Genomic DNA, 25,321 nt, shown 5'->3' with positions numbered 1-25,321 from the left:
CGAAGAGACCTTTCCATAACTGGCACATACAAGCACATCTAGTGGATTTATATCTTGTAGGCATTCACTTTTCAGCTTAAAAAAATTCTGCTCACTGTTTGTTTGCCTGAAGCCTGTGGGAACAAAACAAGAAGGGTATGGAAAATCATTTACAAGTGCTTGCTGGTTGCAGAACTTCATGAAGTGACATCTTCACCATCTGGACTGATGCCAGCATCACATACATTTTGTGCTGCACGTAGTAGTGATTACTTTTTTCCACAGTTTTAGTTAAGATGTTTCAGCAAGTTCTCCTGTTATTAGGAAAAAACAGTACTGTAAGGAGAGTTGTCATCTTTATTTTAAAATCTTCTAGCAATTGATTCATATTCATTAACACCAATTTTGAGAAGTTTTCTGTTCCATTTCATGTAACGGAAATTTCATAGCAGAAGTACCATAGCAGACATCTCAGAAGAGTGGTATGTAATGGCTTGCAGGCCATTTTTCATTTTTTTAAACCACCTTCATAATTCAAAGCTACAACCAATTTAATTTCTTTCCAAATCAAGAAAACTGTATATAATGAGATACACACATGAAAATGATGCTAGCCAAATTATACCTTCGTACAAAAAGCAATTACACAATCTTGATTAAATTACTGGATCAGTACCTTTTGAAGTTGCTGAAATACACAATAACTAGATTACTGAAGATTAGAGGTGATGTTTTTATTTGAAGGATGGGAGTTGGGAGAGGGAAGGAGTTAAAAATAGTAAAATATGGTCATCATGAAGAAGCCATCCCTGCTAGTAATTTATCAAACATAAGTTTTCTTTTTAAACTCAATTACCAATATATTTACAGAAGTCTCTGACTATCCATCAGTTGCCATGGAAATACGGAGACTAACCAGATAAACAAAAACAATACCTGAAATAAACCTGAATTTGAACGGACATGCAGTTTGCTTCCATCACTTGTATTTTATCAGGCATCTGTATGCTGTGCAATATTTTTCATTCAACAGATCATTTGAAACCCGTAGGTAACCAAGAAAGAAATAAGTTGTTACAATTAGCATCTTTATGTAAAATTTCACACTCCACAAAACAATGCAATTGACACAGGGCTTACATAGAACATTGGGTGATATTTTGCACTGTGATGACTTCGAAATATAATTCACTGCACAATACTGACAGAATATTTACAGAAAACAACAGAGCAATCATTAGTCTCTTATAAATAAGGTGACCAAATATCCTGGGCCTCCTATCAAGACATGCAATCCCCTTCACGATGAAGACAAGTCAGTATTCTGCTCTAACGAGCCTTCTCCTTTCCCTTTCAGTATTCCAAAAACAAAAGAAAGGTATCAACACACGCAACCAAAAGTAGTCAAACAACAACAAAAACCCTTTCTTGTTATCAAGTTTAAAATCTCAAGCGTAGTTCATCCTTTTAGTATTGTGTCTCCTTTTAATATCCTGTTTCTATTGCTTTACTTCAGAAGGTTTCCCCTTTCCCTGATGCAACGCCGATCCCCACCTCTTTAAGAGCAGTGAGGACTCAGGAGAGCTGAACTGCAAAAAGGCATTGTTCTAGCAGTAAGGAAAACGAAAGAACACAGCTTGCAGGCAAAAGGAAAAGGAAGTTGAAGACCCCATTTGTGTTTAGAAGGGTTATGAGACAATGGACATTGTGGTCGCCTTAGTTACAAGTCTTATTGTAACCTGCATGCATGTACTTTTGTTTTAATCTGTAGAAGTGTTGAATCTCACAACCACACACAGTTTTATTCAAACACCAAACTGGTAAACAGTGTTATGAACAGCAATCGTAGGGATGAAATAACTTTCTCTCCCATAAGTCACAAAACAAGATATTCCTAGAAGTCTTTTTTTCAGATGTGCATATTGATCCATACAAGTCTCACCTCTTTGTAGCCAGCAGTAATCCTACAGGTATGACCAGCTCAAGCAGTGACCCTTTACAAGTTGCATATGCGGTTGCCATTAAAGTTGACATGCACCAAAGGTTACCGTACATGGTTCTGGGTACCACAGTTATTGGCAAATCACTTTAATGGTGACCACTATATTACAAGTTACTCCAACTACACACACATCGGAAAGGATTATTACAGAGACAATACTTTACACTCCTACACCTGCAGCTTTCAGTTTGGTTTATTTTGTTGCTGTTTTCTACATGGAGGTGGTCTCCCATGACGCATAATGTGTTTTTCCAAACTATCCAGGATGGCAATAGCAATCCTTTGGACATGGGGATCAGTCTGGACATTTTCCTTGATGCTGTATAAGTGCTGTAAACCACCTTCTTCGATTAACATGCTGCAGTACCTGGCAGCTGTAATAAGATTAAAAGAAAGGAAATTTAAAAAAAAAAAAAAAAAATGTATCTAGAGTAAATGTAGCAGATACTGTAAACACTGATTCAAATCCACTTTCATTTCCTAGAACAGGCAGCAGTTGGGACACTCCCTAAAATGTCTCAGAAGTGCATTGGTACTTTAATAAGTGACAACAGAACAACAGAGTTGTTTGGACATACATAAATTTTAAGAAATGGGACTCAGAAGTACTATAGTATCTATGAGTACCCAGGTAAAAAAATACCACCTGTACCAAAAGCCTCGGTACAGAACAGTTACCAAAAAATGGTATCAGATATACCACATCATTTGTACAGCCTTGCAGAGGGAATAGGAACTAGTTCCTTCAAAAACAGTTTGCCAAATACTATTGATGGTGGCCTTTAACTAGTTATAAGTTGCTATGAATGCCTTTTCATGGATAAAATTATACTTTTCTTTCCACTTTCATTACCGATTTTAAAAAGCTGAAAACGCATCTACATCAGCTCCAGTGTTATTACGTGCAACGACCAGCTATAAAAAGAGCCACATGTTTAATGTAACATGCAAGCTTCAGAAATTGTTACAAAATGGTCAGGATGACTGTAATGCAATTCATGGAGCATTACCTCAGATGTGCCCAATTTCACCATTCATTTCGGTGAAGCAACACCGGAGTTGTTTAAATGCTGACATTAAGCATTTCACTGGGGATCACATTTACTGCAGTGCTACTAATATTTTAGTTATGTTAGCTCATTGTGCTGGATATGATACAGAGAAACACCAAAAGGAGAAAAAAAATAAACGAGAAAAATCAATCCCATTAATTCCAGACTACTTCTCACCCTCATCTAAAAGAGAATCACCCTCATCTAAAAGAGAAGGTCAAAATAAAATGTATCTCCTCTCCAGAACAAAAAGCCTTCTTGGCGCCAAGCACCAAAAGCTTAATATTTTCCCCCCAAATAAATCTCCATATTTCAGAATTAACTACATTTCCCCCTCAGAGTAGGTTATTACATTTGCTACCAAACATTTGGCTTCTCTGCAACTTTGTCCAGAAGCTTCTGGCACCAACTACTATCAGAACTAAATTTCAGGAATACTGTCTCGATCTCAAATCAGGAGTACACCACCCAAGTATTTCCAGCCTCTCCATTCTACAAAGCAGTTGCTCACTGTCAATACAAACCTCTGCGGCATCTTGAAAGCCCAGAGGTTAGGGCAGCACAAAGTAAAAACTAAAAATAAATAGAACAAATAGGACCATACTAAGTTAACAGGGCTGAGGCACAAAGAGGGGGAGAAAGCTTGCTTTAATATCATTAATACAGAATTACAGGGTCTTTATCAAGAACTGTTACCCAGAGTCTGACCACTAGAACAACTTGTCAGAACAGTCCTACTTCAATATGGGAAAAGTCCTCACAGATCTCTGGACAGTGTACCCTGGGACCAGTGCCTCATTACAGTTATGAGCTCTATAAACAGTACTTTATGTGCAATTATATATTGTGCCATGTTATTGTTTGGTCCTGAATAGATGTCTTTTCACTGTAGAAATAGTGATGGGACAGGGATAAAAAAGCATAGATATAATGCTGTCAAGAAGATTAAAAACTGGCACAGAAAATACTTCTAATGCTTTAGAGGAAAGCTGCTTTGTATCTGGTAGAAGTTAATGACAATACACACGTTCACATCATACAACTTTATGTCAAAAAAAAAAAAAAAGGCATCAAAAGCCAGGAAGGTTTGTCCAGTCTTACATTTAGGTATGCTCAGGGGATTTATTTCCTTTCCCAATACTTGTGCATTTCATCACATGCTCTCAAATCATTTTACAAACAAGACATTGGTGTTCTCATTTTGCAGATGGGAAAGACAGATTAAGAAACTGACCTTCCTGTCACGGCAAGTTATTGCAAAAAGGTGATTAGAGAGGAGGATTACCTAAAACTTCTGTTCTGACAGCAAGAGATAGCTACCTGCTACAGTCATTGTTCTTAATTTAGAAGAAATTTGTTGCCCATTATTAATATTTACATTTCTGAAAAAAAACACCTGTGCAAGCCAAAAATGTAGTTAATCTTAACACATGTCCATGTTTTGGAATTAATACTGTGTATTTAACAGTAAAATTCCAGTAAATAAAAAGGACAAAACTTTTATTACTCTCTTTTCCTGCCCCATTTAGTCAAAGCCTAAATGTAGTTTTCTCCAGAGGATTAGGAGTGAATACTCTAGGAATTCTTATTTTTCACACTAGTGAATTATATGCTAATAAATAAGAATTTTAAGGGTAGTATTATCTTGATACGTACGATTTTTGCTGCAGACATGCTGCATGGCCCACACTGCCCATAACTGGACACCAGGTGTCATGAAACAGCCAAGTAGTGGAAAAAATGGATTGAAAGACCTATAAAAAAAGGAGAGGAAAGCAACTTGCTTTACTACTAGATATCATTACTTCAGAGGTGACATGTTGTCTACTCATTCAGCCACAGGTTTAATTAGGAGAGACACTTGATAAACCAGAGTTTTAGATGCAGCAGGCAAGCCTTTCAATGTTTAAGACAATTACCAGCAAAAATCATATATGGTGGATATGTGGTATGCTTTTACCATAGCATTTGGATGCCTCCTGCTCCTTAAAAACAGGAATAAAAACAGTGAAAATTATAGCAATTAGATGGACATTAATTATCTAATTGTGCTTCTTGGCCTCAAACTTCTTTATCTAGGACAGATAGTGCTAACCTAGTGCTAGCCAATATAACCTTACTGGTTAATCTTTGTGTCTAAGTCTTTAGACATGCAGCTGAATACCTTTAATAGAAAAGCAGGCAGAACAACATTATATTTTTCTTTTACAGGAGTCCCTAACCTTCTTTGGTCACAAAGGGAAAATTAACACGCTGTGTATTTTAAGCCAACAGGTGTTTCTACACTGGACAAAACCATGTCTGGCTAGCAGCTCACTCAGCTCTGGGAACAAGTTTTAAATCCAGTTCAGTTTATTTTCCAAACTCTAAATCAAGACAATAGTTACCTGTAAGCCACCATCTCACATTCTGGGGTTGGCCAATTCAAAATGGCAGAATGCTGCAAAATACAGAACCAAGAACACCCATTGTTAAATAAAAACATTGAAAAAATATTAAAGAGTATGATAAAATTCACCATCATTTCTGTACCAGCTGTTCAAGGAGAGATGTCCTCTGGCTGCGACTTAATGTCCAGGCCTGCTCTCCTCGAGATATCAAATGAGCAATAATCCCTGCTGCAAAGTAGCTAACTTCCACCTCCACACTGTGCAATAATTTACTGATGTGGTCTATAAAGTCCTTCCACATTAATTCAGAATGGAGTTCTTTAACTTCAGCTATGTTATTCTAGAGGGCGGAAAAAGAAAAAAAAAAAAAAGAGATCAACAGAAAGAATACCATAGAAGAGAGATAAACATATAAACTTGAATTACATTGTGTATGTAAACACATATAAACACCAGGATGAGATCTTCATGCATCCAGGTGACCACCAAATGCCAAAATACTACTTTTGCTTTTGAAAACTTTTGCAGTCTAATGCAGGAATTTGCCCCAAAACAAAGCGGTTTTCTCGTAGATTATACTAAATTAAAAGCTAGTTTTAACATTCTCAAACACGCTCAATTTCAGTAAACTTCAGCAGGCCACAATTCTGAATTCCATTGATTTTCAACCTACTTTTTGCATTTGGACTCACATGAAGCCTCACTCACTGCCCTTTCTTAAAAGCTCTTTTTGTTTAATGTAACCATCAATTTCAATACAAGTAGTGCTTTTGGAGAATTGGTAAACAGTCCAAAACAATGTCAATTGTGAATAATGCACATTATAAAGATTAAAGAGGAACGTAAAAATATTAGGCAAGTTTTCAGATTAACATGGAGAAAAAGAATAAATCAATTTTCAGAAGTATATAATTCAGGCTTTTTTTTTTTTTTTGGGTCATCTCACCAGAAGTCCAAGAACTTTCTGTTGAATGGATGATTCAGACGGAAAAGACTGTGGAAAAAAGAAACAAACTATAGGTAACCATTTATGCTTATTATTGAAACAATGTTAATTATAAACTCATGTTGATAATCCACCACCAAAACTGTACCCCTCACCTCTAAGACTCTCATGAAAAGTTCTAGCCCTTGATTCTCAATGAAGTGCCGACATGTTGTTGGAGATTCATCAGTGAGGTTCCAAAGTGCACTCAGTGTGAACTTGAGGGTAGTATCTACAAGATTCTGATTTGTCTTCTGTTTAACTATTTGTAGAAGTTGCTGGGGGGGAAAAAAAAATAAAAAAATTTAAAAATCCCAGTTACGATTGCATATCAAAAAATGTATTAGCTCCTCTGCTTCTTTCTGCACCAGCTGGGGTAATGCATAGCTATCATTTATATGCAGAGTAAAGATCCACATGCTTAGGGTCAAACTATACAAAATAGTTTCCTATTTTGGGGTCAAACTATACAAACTATACAAAATATACAAAATAAAACAGCTGTTAAACTTTTTACCTCCCCTTTGAACATGGTTGCCTGCTAGAGGAATTTGTTGTCACCATAATTACATGTGTAGTACTATCATAGACCACACAAAGCCATCCACAGAACTCTCAACCCCACATGAACATTGACAGCACTAACCATTTACTTCAAATACTCTCTTTTTGAGCATCTTTCATCTTATACAATGGATTTCAAATCAAGAGATGTCTTGCTATTTTACTTTGTATTAATTGTGTCAAGATTTTCCACTTTGGCTTCTTTTCATCTGTGCTAATATGTCTCATTGCAACTGTCTCTGACATTACCTCTAACAAATTCTCTAGGCTTTTCTCTTCTGAAGAACTTTCAAATGAATTCAGGTTAAGGTGTTCTTAGAATTCTATCTACTTATTTTGTATCTTTAGGAATACTGTTAGCATGAATAGCTGGAGTGGATGGTATTTTTGACTGTCACGAAAGTATCTTACCCTAACAATGAAGAGCTCTGCGCCAAGTTGAGCTGTTTGCTCTGTTGAAAGCTGTAAACAAACAAAATCATATCAACAATTTTTTAGACTTTAGAAATACTATCCTATCACCTCAAAGCTTAAATTTCATACCTTTGCAGCGAGAATGGAAATTATGGCTACAGCCATCCTTTGCATATTTTGATCTTCATGATTACACAGCCACTGCATAACAAGTTTGGCTGCTTCAAACCTGGATGTTAAAAATAAATTTAATTTTCAGAAGTCTCCTAAGTCTTAGTAAAAGAAAGATGTACACAGACAACACATCAGATAGAAATGCATGTAAGGCAAAATAAACTGGAAGAAGTATGCCTCATACTAAAAAAAAGTAGAAATACACAGTGAAATTACAGGTATTGCATGACCCTCAGTCAGCTTTGAGTTGTTTGCTTAGGGTCTCTTACTTCTAATTATACAGCAAAGTGCACAGGAATTGCTTCCAAAGAAGAAAGAAATATTTAGCACAATCTTCTGAAACATCAGACCCACACACTTCAAAGCATTTGGGCAAAACGTTTAAGTAGAAAAATCTCTGCAAAAAGCAATTCCATAGTTCCCCAGAGAAATTCTGACTTCTGTTACATGCAATTAGTGATAGACCCATCCAGGTGAAGTAAAAAATAACTGCATACCAAAGGATTTTTTTCAGACCTGTATTCAATTGTGAATTACAGGCCCAAAATAATATAGACCAGACAAATTCAGCACACTGGAATGATTTAAACTGAGCAAAACTGAGACCAGAAACAAACCTTCCAAAGCAATAGACAACAAGGAAAAATATTCTGCAATGTTACAACTCACTTTAACTGACATATAACACTTGCCTGTTAAATGGAACATCCTGAAGGATTCTGTCGCTGCATAGTGAAAGAAGGCAATTCTTTTGCAGCTATGAGAAATGAAAAATAATTACTTCAGAGACATACATATTTCAGAATACTTTCTTGCTATGAATCACTAAACATAGTTCCATGAGGTCACGAGACGTGAAGAAACTTTTTGTAAGACCCACAAGACAGGGAATCCTACAGAAAATAAAGAAATTTCATCTTTTACCTGTTGATGATTTGGGAAGTGTTCCATGGCCTTCAGGAGCAAGTGAGTGACATCGGCCAGAAGCCGCACAGGCATGCCTGCTGCTAAATCTTGCTTGGTTAGGTTAAAGACACACGCACTTGCTGCTAACTGCACGGGCAAGTTCAGGGGGTGATTTCTCATTCCAATAACAACAAGCTGAAATGCAAGAGTTTTGCCCACGTTAGTTAGTTACATGTTTGCGCACACACCCCAAGAGCAACCCACTGTTGCTTGAGGCCACAATGGTGACTCACAGCACCCAATTTCTGCCTCCCTTTTACTTAAGTGAAAAATCCATCTGGTATGATTTTAAGTCTCGGGAAGAACATTTCCTTTTGCTCAGTGATTCAAAGCTGACAACTTCTATTTCTCCAAGTCCATTTGCATTGGTTGCAGCAGCCTCTCAAAGGAGAAGCTGCATGGAATGCAAGAGATTCCTAGAAAGATCCAAGGTTTGCTCTACACACTGAGATAAAAATCACCAAACCCTTTCAGAGATGAATGAGGTAGGACAGAGTTTCTGCAGTGTAATGGTAATGATGTAGTGGCTTGTTGTTTGGTGACTAGCCATTTCAGATCCCATCCTAAGCTGCTAGGTCAAGATATATTTTTCATACCTTCGTCCTGAATTATGGTTTTGGCTACGTACGTTGACTGTGATCTCATTTAAGAAAATATTTTTCTTGTTGATTATAGATTGCCAAAGTCTTTTTGATACTGAAGCCAACAAAATCAAGGTCACTTGTTCAACTTCAAAGAGGATAGGAAAAACAAAAATAATCTGTCCTACTGATGCCTCCTTTTATGATCACAGTAAAAATTAAACCATTTCTGGTGTTCTAGACATGGAAAGCCAATGCCTAGAATGGATTTCTAAGGAAGTTTCTAGGATTTTCCAAGTTAGACCCCAATATAGAACGCTAACAATATTTATTCACTTGCTATCATAGTGGAAGTTGACAGTGGAGAGAAGTATCACTGAATGCCTTCCTTATTATTATTGGTTTGTAAGCGTCAGCAGAAGGCATTGTTGTACCTGGGTAATAAGACTAAACAGACCTTTCATTTGACTCAGTACAGATATGTTGTAATGACAGAATTCAGCATCTGAAGAAAATTTCATATCATGCTCAAAATTACATGAAAAAATTAATTTAGATGCTACTAAATTTAGGTACAATACATTAGTCCAGATCAATTATACCTAACATAAAACGCTACAGGGCATATTCTACATCACTGTTGTTTAAACAGTTGTTAATTTTTATCCAACATTAAAACTTTAATCTTAAATATCACAATCAAAATTGTAAAAGCTTATAAAATAATTTACATCAGGGTTTGGGGGATGGGCTCAGTTTAAGGAACAATGCACTACAATCATTAAAACTATATTATTTTACCTTTAAAATTTCAGGCTTTGTTTTTTCCATTACATGCGTCAGGCTGAATAAATGAAAGAGTGCTTCTCTCACAAAGAAGGCCCGTTCACTGTAACGCTTCAGTGCTTCAGAAATCTGAGTTTCATTTGCTTCTCCTGACACCTATGAACAGAGAAATAATATTTAGTTCAAGATGTCATCATTTTACTTTAAAAACTTTGTTCTTAAAAAGTACAAAGCTGCAGTTTCAAAGGTGGTGATATTTTTAGTCAAATCCTTCAGTAAGCAAATGATTACTTTATCTGGCCATATTAATCCAGAACCACACCATCTTAAAACATTCTTCATAAAGAAGAATCCACATTATAAGCCAAAATTAGGCTTCAGCCATGTCTTTAAGCAGAACTGTATGAAACCACTAAGTAAAAGTAGCACTTCATAACTAACAAAAGCTGCTTATGATGCACCAAATGCCTAAAAACACTATTTGTAACTGAATGCTCTGTCAAATGCAGCTGATAAACTGACAAAGATGGTATTTTGGCTGTAATTTTTCGACTCTGGGTTCTAGCTCTGGCAATAAAAAAACATTTCCATTCTTTGTCTGCATCAAGTTTCCTATAAGCTATATCTGTAGCAACAGCTTTCCAGCACCATATTAAAGAACTAACTCATGCTCTCTGCAAAAGAAGGAATTCTTAAAACCAGACTTTAAATACATGTGAAAACTAAACAATGAGCTAGGTGAAGATTCCATTAGAAGCTATACGCTGCTGACTAATACAAGCTTCAGTTCATAATATTAAATCAGCAACTAGCTGCAAATTTTTCCACTTCCCAATCTGCTATATTCCCCATTTAAAAATATTTTATCTACTTTATAACTGTAAATTGTGTAACTGTAGATAGTTTGTTCCTGAGTCCTACTATTTAATGAATCATTGTTGTAATCACTGTTTTTTAAAATTTTTAGAGGAGCATGCAGAACTTGTTCTACTTCATGTGTCACATAAGGGAAAGCAAATGTTCATAGATTGAAGTGTCACATTCCCTGCATCCTGTATTGTATAGAGCCAAATTTTTTGAAACTTGCTAGATCAGGAATATATTACAGCCTTGAGAGAACTGATACCATCTTGGATTTTGTTTTATATTCTCTACTGATTAGAACAGGGCAATTGTGTTTACTGTTTTGCAGCCAATTATAAACTATATGAAGAATTTTCACTTGGCTTCATGTTCTCAACTACAATGTCTGCCTAGTGTTTAATCTTTAATGAATTTCTACAATCAAATTTCACAGGACTGCTGTAAAGACAGTAATATTTTACTTCTACTGTCTCCATGAGTGCTGTGTTCTGTTTATTCTTTAGCAGTATCTAGACTAAGCAGCTGAATATTTCAATATAGTCACTAATGAATTTCAGGTCACACACACACAAAAAAAAGGCAAAAAACCCAATTGCTGCCTACAGTCTCTTCTTGACAATTATGCCTTAAAAAAAAAAAAAACGCAAACTGCTTTTTGCTAACTACACTGCTACAAGTCCATCATGATTTTCACATTACTAGAACCTTCTTCCTTCCTGCCTTTTCATAGCACAGTCACTTGTATGAAGCATGTATTCTAAATAGCAAGGATTATATTGAGTTATTTTATACCACACATGAAGTATAATTTCCTGATGCTGTACATCAGTCCCGCCAAATGGGAACTTGCTTTCTCCAACAATGCATTTCAACATTCATACACATTCGCTATCAGCTGTGACAACTAAGTACTCAGAGACCTGGCCATTAACAACTGTCAAAAGTTCCAGGAAAAAAATTATAAAATTGTGTAGCCGTGTTACCTCACTTTCCTATAAGAGCATTCTGAATTTTAAAACTGAAGTGCAAAACTCAGCTTGCACAGCAGGCAGACTAAACTATGGAAACATTATGCTAACTCTTCCTCATTACAGAATTACAGAATTACATGGGTTGGAAGGGACCTCTGGAGATCATCTAGCCCAACCCCCCCCCCGACAGAGCAGGTTCACCTACAGCAGATGGCACAGGAATGCATCCAGGCAAGTTTTGAGTATCTTCAGAGAAGGAGACTCCACAACCTCTCTGGGCAGCTGGTTCCTGTGCTCTGCCACCTTCAAAGTAAAGAAGTCCCTCCTCATGTTTAGATGGAACTTCCTATGACCAAGTTTGTGCCCGTTAGCTCTCATCCTGTCACTGAGCACCACTGAAAAAAGACTAGCCCCATCCTCCTCGTACCCCCCCTTAAGTATTTATAAGCATTGATAAGATCCGCCCTCAGTCTTCTTTTCTCCAGTCTAAAAAGACCCAAGTCCCTCAGCCTTTCCTCATAAGAAAGGTGTTCCAGTCTCCTAATCATCTTTGCAGCCCTTTGCTGTACCCTCTCCAGCACTTCCCTGTCCTCTTGAACTGGGGAGCCCAAAACTGGACACAGTACTCCAGATGCGGCCTCACCAGGGCAGAGTAGAGGGGGAGGATAACCTCTCTCGACCTGCTAGCCACACTCTTGTTGCACCCCAGGATGCCATTCATTGGCCTTCTTGGCCACAAGGGCACATTGCTGGCTCATGGTCATCCTGTTGTCCACCAGGACTCCCAGGTCCCTTTCCACAGAGCTGCTCTGCATTCCCTCTGCAGTTTCCATCATCCTCATGGCACAGTAGAAAAAACCTCAAAGAGTCAAAGATGATATACCACTGACACATCTAAAACATCTCTTTTTCTTCTTTAATTCTGACCCCTTCATAGCAGGGACAGGATAGGCTCATTCTCTGGTAAGTGCATGCACATTCTACAGAACAGTGAAAGACATCTTGTTGCCTGGCACTAGAAGATAAATAAATGCACTTCAGCAAACATCATCTCATCCTAAGGGGCTAAGTAATTTAGGATTTGTTCAAGAGGAGGAAGTTTTTCATCCTAAGTAATTGCTTCTTACATGTTCATCGCCAAAAGACCTTTCAAGGTGGGTAGAAATTTTGTAGTAGGAAACAGAAGTGGTGATGGAGTACAACAGCAGCTCAGTTATTAAGTTTTATTGTCAATTGTTGTGTCAATCATTAACTGCTCAAAGCTTATGCAAATTGCACCTCCACCTCTTACATATTGCTGCCTTATGCTAGATACTGTTCTGAAATCCAGAGAATATTATTCCCGTAAATAACTTCAGACTAGACAAAATTCAGCTCTCTTAGATCCGATATGTTACATCAGGATTTAAGGCTCACTGAAAAGGCACAGAAAATAGATGCTTCTTACAATACTATTATGTAAATTTAGCAGTTTATGTCAAATTCCTACTTAATTCTGGACAAAAAGTCAGTAATTACAATTAACAGTTTAAAAAAAACCTAAAGCCTCCTTCTGAAACACCCACATACATTTATTACAAAAGATCAGTTCTAATTTTCCTGGACATCGTAATTTTTCAGTAAAATTAATTCCCCCACTTAACCTTTAGGTTTCCTTCTCCTGTTAGGAATTCTGAGTAGCCGGCGTCAGTAGCTAGCAGTCCTACAAACTGCATTGTGGGCCGTTGCTGAATAAACGCTTCTACAGCTTTATCCGTAACATGTTTTCTTCCAGAAATGTCCAAAGACACAAGGTTAGGCAAGATATCTTTCTGTTCCAGTAATCGAAGTGCTATGTCTGATGTGAACTGTTTGTCATCTGAAATATCAAGGTGATTCAGGTATTTTAGTTCTCTTATAACATCCAGAATCTGGGTTGTGGTCATTTTCAAGCATTTCAGGTGGTGCATGGTCAAAGACTTGAGTCGGTCTTTGCCGGTGAGGAGTGCCGTTATGTCAGTGACAGAGGTGTTAGATATATCCAGACTTTCTAATCTAGGAAGTGAAGCAACATCTGCCAAGTCCTCGTTGTAGAACAGAACATTGGTAATACTCAACGCACGAAGCCCAGATAACTGACTGAAGCACCTCTCGTATGGGTCTTCCAAAGAAAGAGTTAGTGAGTTCAGCACAAGGCATTGCAGATTTTGTTGGATCCATTTACTGCTGCTAAGTCCACTTACAATGTCTGTGATTGTTACATCAGCATTCACCCCAGTAGCATCAAGTTCTACCAGCTTGTGATGGCAGAACGCTTTCCGGAAAGCCACAGCAGAGATTTTCGCTTTCCGGATACAAGCTCGTTTCAAACGCATCTGGTCGCCTCGGAAGATGCCCACAGTTCCATCATTCAGAAGCCCTGTTGGAAAACAGCATTAGTGTTTGGCTCCAGTGTTATAGAACACCACTTTTGTTTTAAGAACCCAAAGGACACAAAAGGTTATCAATGAAAATTAATTGCAAAGTGGTTTGTCTTGGATCATTGTGCCATGATCCCAAAATTTTGAGATTCCACTTTTAAGATTACGATCTCACTTTTGGAAAATACCAAGTTTAAGAATAGGACAGATAAATTAAGATGTAGTATATACACATTATCTGTTTAGTTCAGAACATGGAACATGCAATAAATAAAATGTGCATATGATTCAAAAACATTCAGACTGCTGCCTGCATTTTCTGGGTTTTCTCACTGAACTGGCTATAAATGTACTAAAGACAGAAATCCAAAATTTTCCAAAGTTATTCTTCCCTGGTCACAGTTCCATCAACCTCAAGATAGTACCAGCAATCAGTGATCAGTTCTCATCTTGCTTTAGCTCAATAGAATAATTTAGCATTTGACTGAATTCATAAGTAGGATCAATACACTAAACTAAGCTAATTAAGTTCTTCTGTATATCCCTCATGAAGAAGGTAGGAGTGTTGCTCAGAAACAAGCTGAACGTGAGAGAGAGACCTAAAAAGTGATTCAGAGAGGAGAAAGAGGACAAGGAAAGGGTGAGAAGGAGAGAAAGACAGCAAAGAAAAAAGGAAATGCAAACATCTTGTTTGAGATTATTATCTTTTTGCATAAGTAGTCTTCATTTGCAGCATACTGGCAACATCCTAACTGAAATAATACATTTAGTTCCATGCACAGGATTATCCAAAACATATTGAAAACACCAAGTTTTCTTATTTGTATCTTATCAACAGAAGGATTACTCCTTTATAGAAAGCCATATGTGAAGGGTATGGTTGCACAAGCATGCATACAAAAGGAGTAGGAAGAACATGTCCTTCTAGTTTCACTCTAGAGTGTTATAAATGTCAACACTCCCATTTTTTATCTCCTATCTTCAAGCATACTGAACATAGAAAAGAAACTGAAAATGCAATATATTTGACTAAAAACATCACTGCCACTACAATATATTTGACTAAAAACATCATTGCCACTACAATTTTGATTTAAATCGCAAGCTAGTAATTGCCTCTGTGACAAAGTCGAATTAATATTAAGATTTGCAGACCTTTCTAAAGAGCAAACAGTTTAGGCATTTCTGACCAAGTAGTCAGGGCATTCCTCTTTTGCAGAGCAGGTGAAACAATTGGTACCCAGCAAAAAAAAATTAAATGTGATAATTATAATTTGGTTAAAGTATTGCTAAATTACTCTTAATTTTTGCTCATCTTTTCATTTAAGGATCAAGGTAGGCTTTCTCACTGGCCTACCTTAGCCACACCCTGTTTATCTGCCATGCACTTTTTTGACATCCTGCACTCTGGCAGAGTGTTTGTGATGTTTTGGTGTCTGGAACTGCCTTCATCCCTCCTAGCACTGGTAATAAGTTTCTGGTAATTCAGTTTCCTTGATTCTGATTTCTTGGTACTACTCTAAATAATTACTTATCAGACTGTAATGTATGTTGAAGATGAAGATTTTTGGGGGGTTTGCCTATTTTTTTTTTTAGGACCATTTCTTCTGTTATATTTGACTAGAACAACTTGAGAAAACCGGAACACCAGTATTTGCACAGTAAGACCCAATCAAATCTGCACCTATAGGATAGGGTGCTTGGTCTGTTTAAAGTAATTTTCCTAGTGTAATGTCCCATCTCTAAATAAAAGTCTCCAGGAATGAGTCTCCTGCCTCTTCTCTAGGATAATCTATACATTCGCTCTTTTTTCTTTGACACAACGTTTTCCTTTGTCATGCTTAAAGCAAGGAAAGCAGAGGGAAGCCCTCTCCTCAAAAGATGTGCTGACAGAGAAAATGATAGGCCAGTACCTGAAACATAAGAACACCACAATGTTGCTTTCACAAATGTTTGTACTACTCTTGAAAGTGACTGCTTTTGAGCAAATAATTCCACTTCAACAAAAATGCCAAAAGAGATGAGAAACTATTTTAATGTTTTAATGAAAATAATAAGATTATTTCCTAGTTTAATCACAAGGACACACAGTAAAGAAAATTCAATTAACTCCTCTGCGGGAGATACTGAAATATTTGAGCGATGCTAGAAGTAGTAGAATCAAATAAATCTTTTTTTAAAAGTGATTGAAAGAAGATCTATTAAAGAATATTTAATTAAAAGAATATTAAATTAAAATTATAAACCCAAGACAAAGGACTTTCTATTTAGATCTATCTATATGGCAATGCAACATTCAGCTGAAGCTGTGGAAACGACAAAATAACAGAAATTCTCTATTAAGAGATTAAGGAACAGAGTTTTAACAGCTGCAACAGCAGATGCTACTAGAAAATACACCAGAACTGCAGTGTCACATTCCAGTAAAATATTTTCACTGATGACCCACAAATAATTGTTTTTACCATGAAATGCCATTGTCTGCAGCAATCGATCAGCCACTTCTTGAGGAAACATTCCTGGCTCCTGCAAGCATAGCGTTCCATCTTGTCTTTCTGTGCAAAACTTCTCTAGGTTGGCAGTCAGGAAATTCAAACAGATATCAAGTAAAGAATAAGGAGAAGCTTCCTCCTGTCATATGCAAAACACAATGAAACAAAGGAGATTTAGTCAAATCATTCTCTCTGTCTATGAATCTTCCATTCATCTATAATGTTGTTTTTAGGCAAATCATTCCTTTTTGTTAGTCTAATTCTCATTGGAACAGGCAAATAGGACAAAAGGAGACATCCCCATTAGAGCCACGCAAAGGTGTAAGTCAGGTTATACAATAAACGACTGGCCAAACTGATGGGCAGCCTCCTCCCCCAGTCACCCCCAGAACCACATCCAGTCTGGTCTGTTGTGCTTGCGTTCACAAAGAAAAGTAATTGCTGATAAGATTATTTGAATTTATGAAGTCTACTGGGAAATAATCAATCAAGAGAGACTGAAAGAAGATTTACATCAAATTTTACTTCTTGATCTAAACTATTATTTTAATCTTTTATTTAGGTCAACCCACATTTGAAGTCTACTACCAACCTACATGAGAAATGTAGAGAAATTTCATATATTGTTCAGAGTAATTTTTGATTCTGAAAAGGGCAGCTAGAGCTTCAGATCAAAAAAGGAAACTCAAAAAGAACTACTATATTACTGCACAAAATTTGGAATTAAAGTAGAAACTATTACAGTATTCCTTCTGATTATAGATCTCAATTTCCTCCTTTTTATGCTAAGCACCTGGAATCACCTGTAGTAGAATCCTGGGTACAAAGGACAAAGCAGAATATAAACTTGAACTTTTCCTTCAGAGTTTGAGATTGTACACTGATATATGAAAATCTCAAAGGTTTTTTTATTCAATGTCTAATAATAGCCTACTGTTTTCAGCCACACATTAATCAACATAAAGAATGACTTGCACTGTGAATCATCCCCAGCACTACACAAAAGAAGGCCAAATGACTGGTACATACTCCCACAGACAATTTTGAAAATAACAGCATCAACTGTTGCCAGATCTCATCTGTAGGAAAAATTGTATACTGGAAGTTCTGGATAATTTCACCTTTCTTTCCTAGCTCATTTAACTTCTCTTCTGTTGCTTCATTTGCCCAATATGCTCATCACAGAAATACAGAAATAGATAAAAGGTTATATAGAAGAAATACAAAGAAAATGACAGAAGTAAGTTAGTCTTCTAAAATAAGGTGTATATATTTGAAGACTGGGAGGTACCACATTGGGGCAAACATGGAATGGAGCTTATCTTTAACGAATGATATATTGACAACAGTGAGAAACTGCAGTTTAATAGCTCCTGAAGACTTAAGTACAGGTTTGGGAACCAGAAACTCCAAATTATTCAAATACAAGCTCTTTCTGCAGCTTTTGACATGCAACTTTCAACTCCTTTGACTCAATTTTGCTAAGTGCTTATTTTCTTTTTTTTTTAAGCTTGATTATTACATTTTATTGTTGAAGAAAGAGGAGTTATTTTGTGATGTGACTTGCTCACATTACCAGAAAACAGCAATTTTGGCTGCCTCTAATCTTAAACTGGTATGAAAACGCAGGACAGAATTTGGAACTGTTAACATCTTTTCTTCCTTTATAACATGCAACAATGCCTGAAATACTTCTAAAGAGAAAAAACAACTATTTATTTTGAAATAGTACATTTTTTGAAGGGGAAAGTTTTATTTTTAACCTGAAATTAATACACACACTTAATTAATACACACACTTAATTAATACACACACTTAATTAATACACACACTTAATTAATACACACACTTAATTAATACACACACTTAATTAATACACACACTTAATATACACAGCTGCTGATTCAAACAAAAATCAGAATCCTTACTCAAAGGCATATGAAAATTATTCCCACTGAAGCAAGGACATCCTAATCTCCCATTACATCTTATGCTTCTAATTTGATGCTTAAATATGACAAAAGCAGAACATTGGCTCTCTTCATTCCTTCTGTCACTGTTCCATAATTTCTGCCAGAAAAGCTAAAACACTTTTCTATGTCAGTGAGCAAACTCCAATGAGAATTTTTAGCTTTGCCGATTGGCCGCTAGCATATGATTCAGAAAACTATTTTTTCAACCAGTACCTCTAACTGGCCAATCTATAATTTGGAGATATTGGTTTAATTTTTGTATAAAATAATCACTTCAGAAGTCTATACAGGGCATCTCCATGCAATAAAGGAACAAGATCCACAAGGAGGGATCAATTACACAGCATCATTTTTATTAACTCCACTTATACCAGTTACAGGAGACATTTGTACTGTTTCTTCAACTTGCTGCAAAAAGACTGAAAAAACACACCGAACAAAGGCTCACAAGGTAACCTGGACAGATAGGCAAAACATTTTTATCTCTATCTAATAAAGTCCCTTGACAAGCATCATAAAAACAATTTCCTAGACTGTCTGCTACTGAAATAGAACAGCTTGAATACAGCCTGTAAACCTTTTATGTGAGCCAGTGGCATTCCTTTTCTCAACTTCTCTTTACTTAAGGAGAATACTGCCCAGTTAAAGACCTCATATTAGAAGTCTTCAGTTGTATTTAAGCTCTTAAAGGTTAGGATTGAAGTGGTTACTTTCTCTATGCTTTTGAATGTCAACTTGAAAACAAACCTGGCATTTGTTTTCAGCTCATTTCACTTTCTGGTTCTAACACTCTAATGAGATGCTGTACATGTGTGCCAACCACAGCGCAGGATTTTATTTTTTTTTATTTAATAAAGATCATTCAGCAATATTTGAGTAGAACTTTTATTATGTATATTTGACTTTTTCATAGCCATCTTAACTATCTGATACTTCCATGTAACCTCATAGTTTCTTTCATTCTATCAAATTAATTCAGTGGCCAGAAAATAAATTCCCCAAAATGCAGAATTATGCACTACATGATGCAAGTCTGGGTGTCTTCACTAGCTAAAACACATATTAAGAAGAGTAATGTGACACATCTAAAGTGAACTAGCTTATGGAATAGTAAAAAAAGTAGAATAATTTCATTTAGATGGTCTTTTCAAGGCTTATTTCAATTAATTCTTTAAAAACTGTAAATTTGCAAGTGCTTAATATAACCAAGGCAAACAAAAAAAATAAAGTGTCCAGGGGAGTGAGGGGGGAGTAAACTGCATGGCTGCTGGCATCTAACAGTAATCCAATACACTAGGGGACTGAAATGCAATACCAGCTTTAGTATGATGTTACCCAGTTCAGCTTATAGCTCGTACACTAGTGCAGTTGGAAAGGTTCTCACAAAGAATACTATCCTCCACATTTTCTTTTAAAAACTCCTTGAATCAACTTTCAATATTGCTAGAATATATTTACCCTATATTTCAAAATGCAGTTAAAAAGAAAAAAGAGCTTAAGGGGACATCTTAAAGTACCTGGAATACGTTAGAGAATCTTAAACCCAGAATTATGCCTAGATTAACTGGCTGAGTGTGAACATAAAACCAAAATCTTGTTCCTTTGAGGAGGCATCATCATGCAACCACCCGCTTATACAACAATAGCTAGAAAAGAGACAGGTTTAACTGATGTTTTCCATCAGTAATTGCAATCTGACTTTGCACAAAAAGTAGACTCCACTGCTGTGTGGGCCTTTTTCACTACAGGTATTGTGATCCTAACAACTCCAGCCTGAAAGATTCAGTTCCTTCTGGCTTTGTGTCTCAGACTCGTTAACAATCAAATCTTTTTTTCCATAGGTAGTTTTTTATTATTTCCCCCCTCTCAATAAACCAGTATAAAACATTGGAAGACAAATACAAATTTCAGCTCTAACAGAACCACTTCTATGATGTACTCCCCAATTTTTATACCCGATTGCAGACTCAGTATGACAAAACCCAAATGTGTAAGGTCTCTCTGTATGCCAGGCCCATCTGCTTTTTTCTCTTTAAAATCTCAAAGGAGATGGGGTCCAGAATAAGGGACTTTTCAAATCTTGGCAGTTACTTCTCTCAAAAAGTTAGCAGGAAAATAAGAGGTAATTTAGAGCGTTAATCTTTGGTCTTGGACATACCACGTCTCTCACTGTTTTCCACCTCTCCACAGCCCCAACACTTTACTTACTTCCTTAAAACTAACATTCTTAAAACAATCAAGAAATAGCAACTCAGTAGCAGTCATCAAAATTCTTCTGAGTGCTAATAAAGGAAGGGAAAGGCAGTGAAAAATAAACAGTTCAGTGATTTACGTTATGAAGAAAGCTTTATGATTATCCTACTTAAATTAAATGGAATGAAACAGAAGTAGGCAATTTATTAACCAGACTCAAGGAAGGATTATGCTCAAAACTCAAATTTGCTAAGGAAGGATTATGCTCAAAACTCAAATTTGCTATTAATTATTCTGGCACAACAAGTGGGAACATACTGATTAAAGCTGCTAGTGATACAAAGTTGGCAGAGATCACGAGAGATCTAAAATTAAATAGTGCCACATTAAAACTACATAGTAAGGCCATATATTTCAAGATTAATATCAAGAACTTCAGATATGAGTTCATCAATTAGAAATGACTGGAAAGAAGAACGTGAATGGTTTGCTTAACCACAAGAAAACAACATGAGGCAGTCAAAGAAGGTAGCAAGAGAAGCATCAAGCAAAAATAAGGAAGTATTATGTCATTTTCAAGACACTCTGAGATCTCATGGGGCTATTTATGTTCAGAGATACCTGCACCACTTCAGTTTGAACATAGCAGCTACTAGAATGCTCTAGGAGAAAAAAAGCATGTTGGGAGTAGGAAACAAAACCAGCTTTTCTTAGCCTAGCAGATCAAAAGGTGAGAGATATGAATGCTGTCTATAAATACAGCACAGTGAATAAAAACTATAGAAGGAAAAAAAAGCTATTAAGGTGAAGTACAGCGCCAGCACAGCAACAAAGGTGCATAGAAATACCATGAATTAGAATTCTGCCATAAATTCAGATGTTAGTACATAGCTCCAAAACATCAAACAATTAAGTTCTACCCTAGTCCACTGAATAGAACAGCAGGCACAAAAGGCACCTACTTCTAAAATAAAGATCAAAAACTTATTAGGGGATTAAATTAAATTACACTGTTAATAACAAGGGATAAGACTAGATAACCCAGGAAGTTCCTGCTAGTCCTTTAGAAGCAAATATGCACACTCATCCCTCAAACAGAGGAGCAATCAAAACAGCACCCATACGTTCTGCTCCGAGGCCTGTCTTTAACAGAGAAAGGCTGTTTTTCTCCCCCGCCGGTTTTGGCCAGCTCCCTGCTGTAAGAGCACACTGCTACACATTACACAGATCAGCAAGGCCCACGTACCAGGCATACCACAAACCCCGTGCTTTCGGTGGCACGGCTTTTTCCAGACAGCCCCAGCGGTAAAAGTGCTGTTTGAGAGTTGGACCGCACGCAGACTGGGGAGGGCAGGAGCTGGAGGAGGCAGAGACGGCTGTCCTGTCCTGTCCTGTCCTGCCCTTCACGCCGGCCGGCTGAGGAGCTCTGCCCGCCGGGCTGCCCCCCGCTCCTCTGCGGCGGGAAGCCGGCCGCAGCCGACGGTCCTCGGCCCCACAAGGTGCTGTGAGAGGAGCTGGCCAGCGGCAGCGGGGCCGGGCCGGCCATCACCCTCCCGGCGCTGTGGGGACGCCGGGGCGCAGCGGGCAAGGCTGCCGCTGCCCCTTCGCATCGCGCCGGGCTTGAACCTCCCCTCCGCCCGATCTCGATCGCCCTTTTATATAATCGGTAGAGCGGCAACCGCAGCGGTTACACAACAGCGAGGGGAGCGAGGGCTGCCGGCGCGGCGGGACGTGTGTGTGCCTGAGGGGAAAGAGCCGCCGCGGCCCCGCCGTGTCGCTCCCGGCTCTGCCCCTCAGCGGCAGCGGGGGGGGGGGGGGGGGGCGAGGAGAGGGGGAGGCCTCGCGCCCGCTCCGGCCAACGGCCTCACCTGCCCGGGCGCGCGGCAGCCCCCCCGCCCCGCCCGCCAGAGCGGGGCTCGCGGCGCCGCCATAACAGCCCCTTCCCCCGGGGCGGCGGCGACGCTTCACCTCAGCTCCCCTCCGCCGGGTTCTGTCACCCTGGGGCGGGGGGCAGCCTGCCCGCCCCCACCGACGCGACGGCGACCCCCACCCATCCCCTCAGCGGCTCCTGGGCCCGGCGCTGCCCGCGGCACTTACTCACCATCGCGGCGCTGGGTGCTGGAGGCGAGCGCCCAGCGAGCCGGGTCCGGAGCTTGGCTTGGCTCCTTTTTTTTTTTTTTTTTTTTTCCCCCCTCCCCCTTCCCTCCCCCTTGTTTTTTACCCCCCGACCTGGAAGTGAATCTGCCTCAGCCGGCCGGGAAGCAGCACCGAGCCCGCCTCCTTTAAAGGGGCCGTGCCAGGCACACGCTGCCTGCGCTCCTTAAAATCCAGGTTTAAGGATAAAAAGCGTAAAGTGTCAGGAGAAGGGTCTATTATGCAGCAAAGCGCATTGACCTTGGGTATTACGGTGCGTGTGAGACCTTCCCTGACGCCTCGTTGCTTTCATTTCGGAGCAACGACGAAGCAGCACCGAAGCGGCGGTGAGTCTGTCCGAGCAGAGGCTGCTGAGGGCCGAAGCAGTTGTGTAGCAGTTCCATGTCTTTGGGTAACCTCTCACAGCCAGGAATTCAACGTCAGCTTTGTGCTTGTTGCTCACAGATCAGCCTCTGTGATCTAAATGTTTCCTGCCCAAACTAGTTTATTCTGGTAATAAGAATAATAATCTCCTCCAGTACAATAGGTTTTGCCTTCTGCTTCGACGTTGGAGAGGAGCTTTGCCGTAAGCTTTTATACAAAATAATTTCAGGTTTCAGATACAGAAGTAGTGATGAAAACCTGTCTCCCAACAAATACATACTATAATGTATTGTTGGTAAAGAGAATACAGTTGGGTTTTTTTTGTTTCAGGATACAAAGTAAAGAGTGATACAATTACCCTGTCCAAGTAAAATTAAATTATAAAGAGTTGGGTGTTAAACCTTTTCAGGAATTGCTGATTTTACATCCAGCAGCTTTAAATAATATTTGTTTGCAAACCAGCAAAACGCATAAATAAACATTAAGGAACATTTGCTAAAATCATTTATGTTTCCGCTATTAGAAGATGACAAAATATTCTACAAACATTATCAAATACAATTTTGCCTGTTTAAGGACTACACGGCAAAGGTCAGTTATAGCCCCGATTCTTTAGGATGTTGATGTAGAGAAAGTAAATTACATGCTCAGGATCTGACAGGAAGAGAATCAAAAGTCCTCAGGTCCTGAATTTAACCACTTAAAAATCTAATCTGCTTAGACAAAATAATTTATATAATTATGGAAACAGAAATTAGCTTAGATAAGTAAAGTGAGGGGCTAGTACTTTTATTCTTAGTCCATTACATATTTTTTCCACCTCCTAATGTCTTTTGGAGTTTCCAGGCTGTTCTTTCCGTACCTATTAACAAATTCACTCATTCACTCCAACCTGAGCATCACCAGATGTCTTGTCTTTACCTTCTTTTTCTCATTCCATCCGGATTTATGATAGGAACCATCGTCCTTTCTCCTGTCTGGGCTCAGACAGTGAAAGCTTTCAAGCGACAGACCTATCCCCTGCTCTCGGTGCCCGTTCTTGGCCTGCCCCACTGTACTCGGGAGCGGCAGCCACAAGGGAAGCCTCGCTGCGCCGCTTCGCTCCCTAGTATGGAGAGGCCGTACGGTTGAGTTGGCACTGGCTCAACATCGGCATCAGAAACTGCAAAGACAAAATCCCAGCAAGAACAGACTCTTCAGGGATTTAAACCAAAAAACTCTATGGAGTTTCTGCTGAGCCTGTGCAAACGGAAATGTTTCAAAGCTGCATTTTCAGAGAAATGGTATTGCTGGTACAAAAGCAGTTCATCTTCCAAAGGCCTTCTCCAGAGCAGAGGACTTGACACAAAAATTCTCAGACAGCAGTCAGCATCGGCCAAACTACGTGTATCTTCTTACTTGCCTTCTCACAGACATGTCAGTGGTTTTGGTCGATAACATTTTGAAAACAAGATTTTAGCTTCATGTGGACAATGTGTGTCAACTCCAACCCAAATACCGAAAAGTCTGAGAAGTTTTTTTTAAGAAAATACTTTAGCAGAAGTTTTAACTGGCATCTCGGCAGCACGTCCGGGAGGTGGTGCCACCAGTCCGAACGGCAACCGCTCTCGCAATTAGCTCCAGCTGTTAATAGACAATCTGGTTTCTTCCTATGGAGCCTATGCATGGGGTTTAACTGTAATTTTTTGTTTATCTCAAAAGCTTGACAAGCCGGCAATATGTTACTGAAATAATTTGGGATAAAGCATTCTCAAATATTCAATTTCAACTGAAATTTTCTTTGAAATTCATTTTAACTCTAAGCAATTTGTCATGTAAATTTCTAATGGGTGGCTGTACTCTCAGAAAATTCATTTTGTGCTCAAAACCGCTGGAATTGGATAGCGTGCCGTATTTTGTATAAGTATCTTAATATCACGTCTGGCTTAAATTCACCCGCAACTAGAGAACTACGGTTGGTTGTGTGTTAATTGCTTACCAGTCTCCGGGTGTTTTCAGCAGCCCTGGCACTGTCTGCA

The 25,321-nt window shown here is 38.5% G+C and overlaps 1 protein-coding gene across 2 annotated transcripts; it reads right to left on the bottom strand.

The window, feature by feature from the left end:
• Positions 1-308: 308 nt before the first annotated feature.
• Positions 309-25,295, bottom strand: LOC104260908 (protein zyg-11 homolog B). 2 transcript variants are annotated; one of them, XM_059821675.1, is made up of 14 exons: positions 25,282-25,295; positions 16,593-16,758; positions 13,372-14,126; positions 9,909-10,049; positions 8,485-8,661; positions 8,253-8,317; positions 7,516-7,615; positions 7,384-7,434; positions 6,525-6,686; positions 6,370-6,417; positions 5,566-5,763; positions 5,421-5,473; positions 4,690-4,787; positions 309-2,355 (listed from the first exon to the last, which is right to left on the bottom strand). In XM_059821675.1, the coding sequence occupies exons 2-14, from the start codon at positions 16,642-16,644 to the stop codon at positions 2,165-2,167; spliced, it is 2,091 nt and encodes a 696-aa protein (XP_059677658.1). In that variant the 5' UTR covers positions 16,645-16,758; positions 25,282-25,295; the 3' UTR covers positions 309-2,164. The 2 variants fall into 2 exon arrangements, with proteins under 2 accessions (XP_059677658.1, XP_059677657.1); XM_059821674.1 differs by lacking the exon at positions 25,282-25,295 and adding an exon at positions 22,888-22,923.
• Between the last annotated feature and the right edge of the window lie 26 nt (positions 25,296-25,321).

Source organism: Gavia stellata, chromosome 10 (assembly GCF_030936135.1).
Source record: "Gavia stellata isolate bGavSte3 chromosome 10, bGavSte3.hap2, whole genome shotgun sequence".
NCBI classification, from domain to species: Eukaryota; Metazoa; Chordata; class Aves; order Gaviiformes; family Gaviidae; genus Gavia; species Gavia stellata.
The sequence above is the reverse complement of the archived record's forward strand: the minus strand, read 5'-3'. Positions and strand labels throughout refer to the sequence as shown.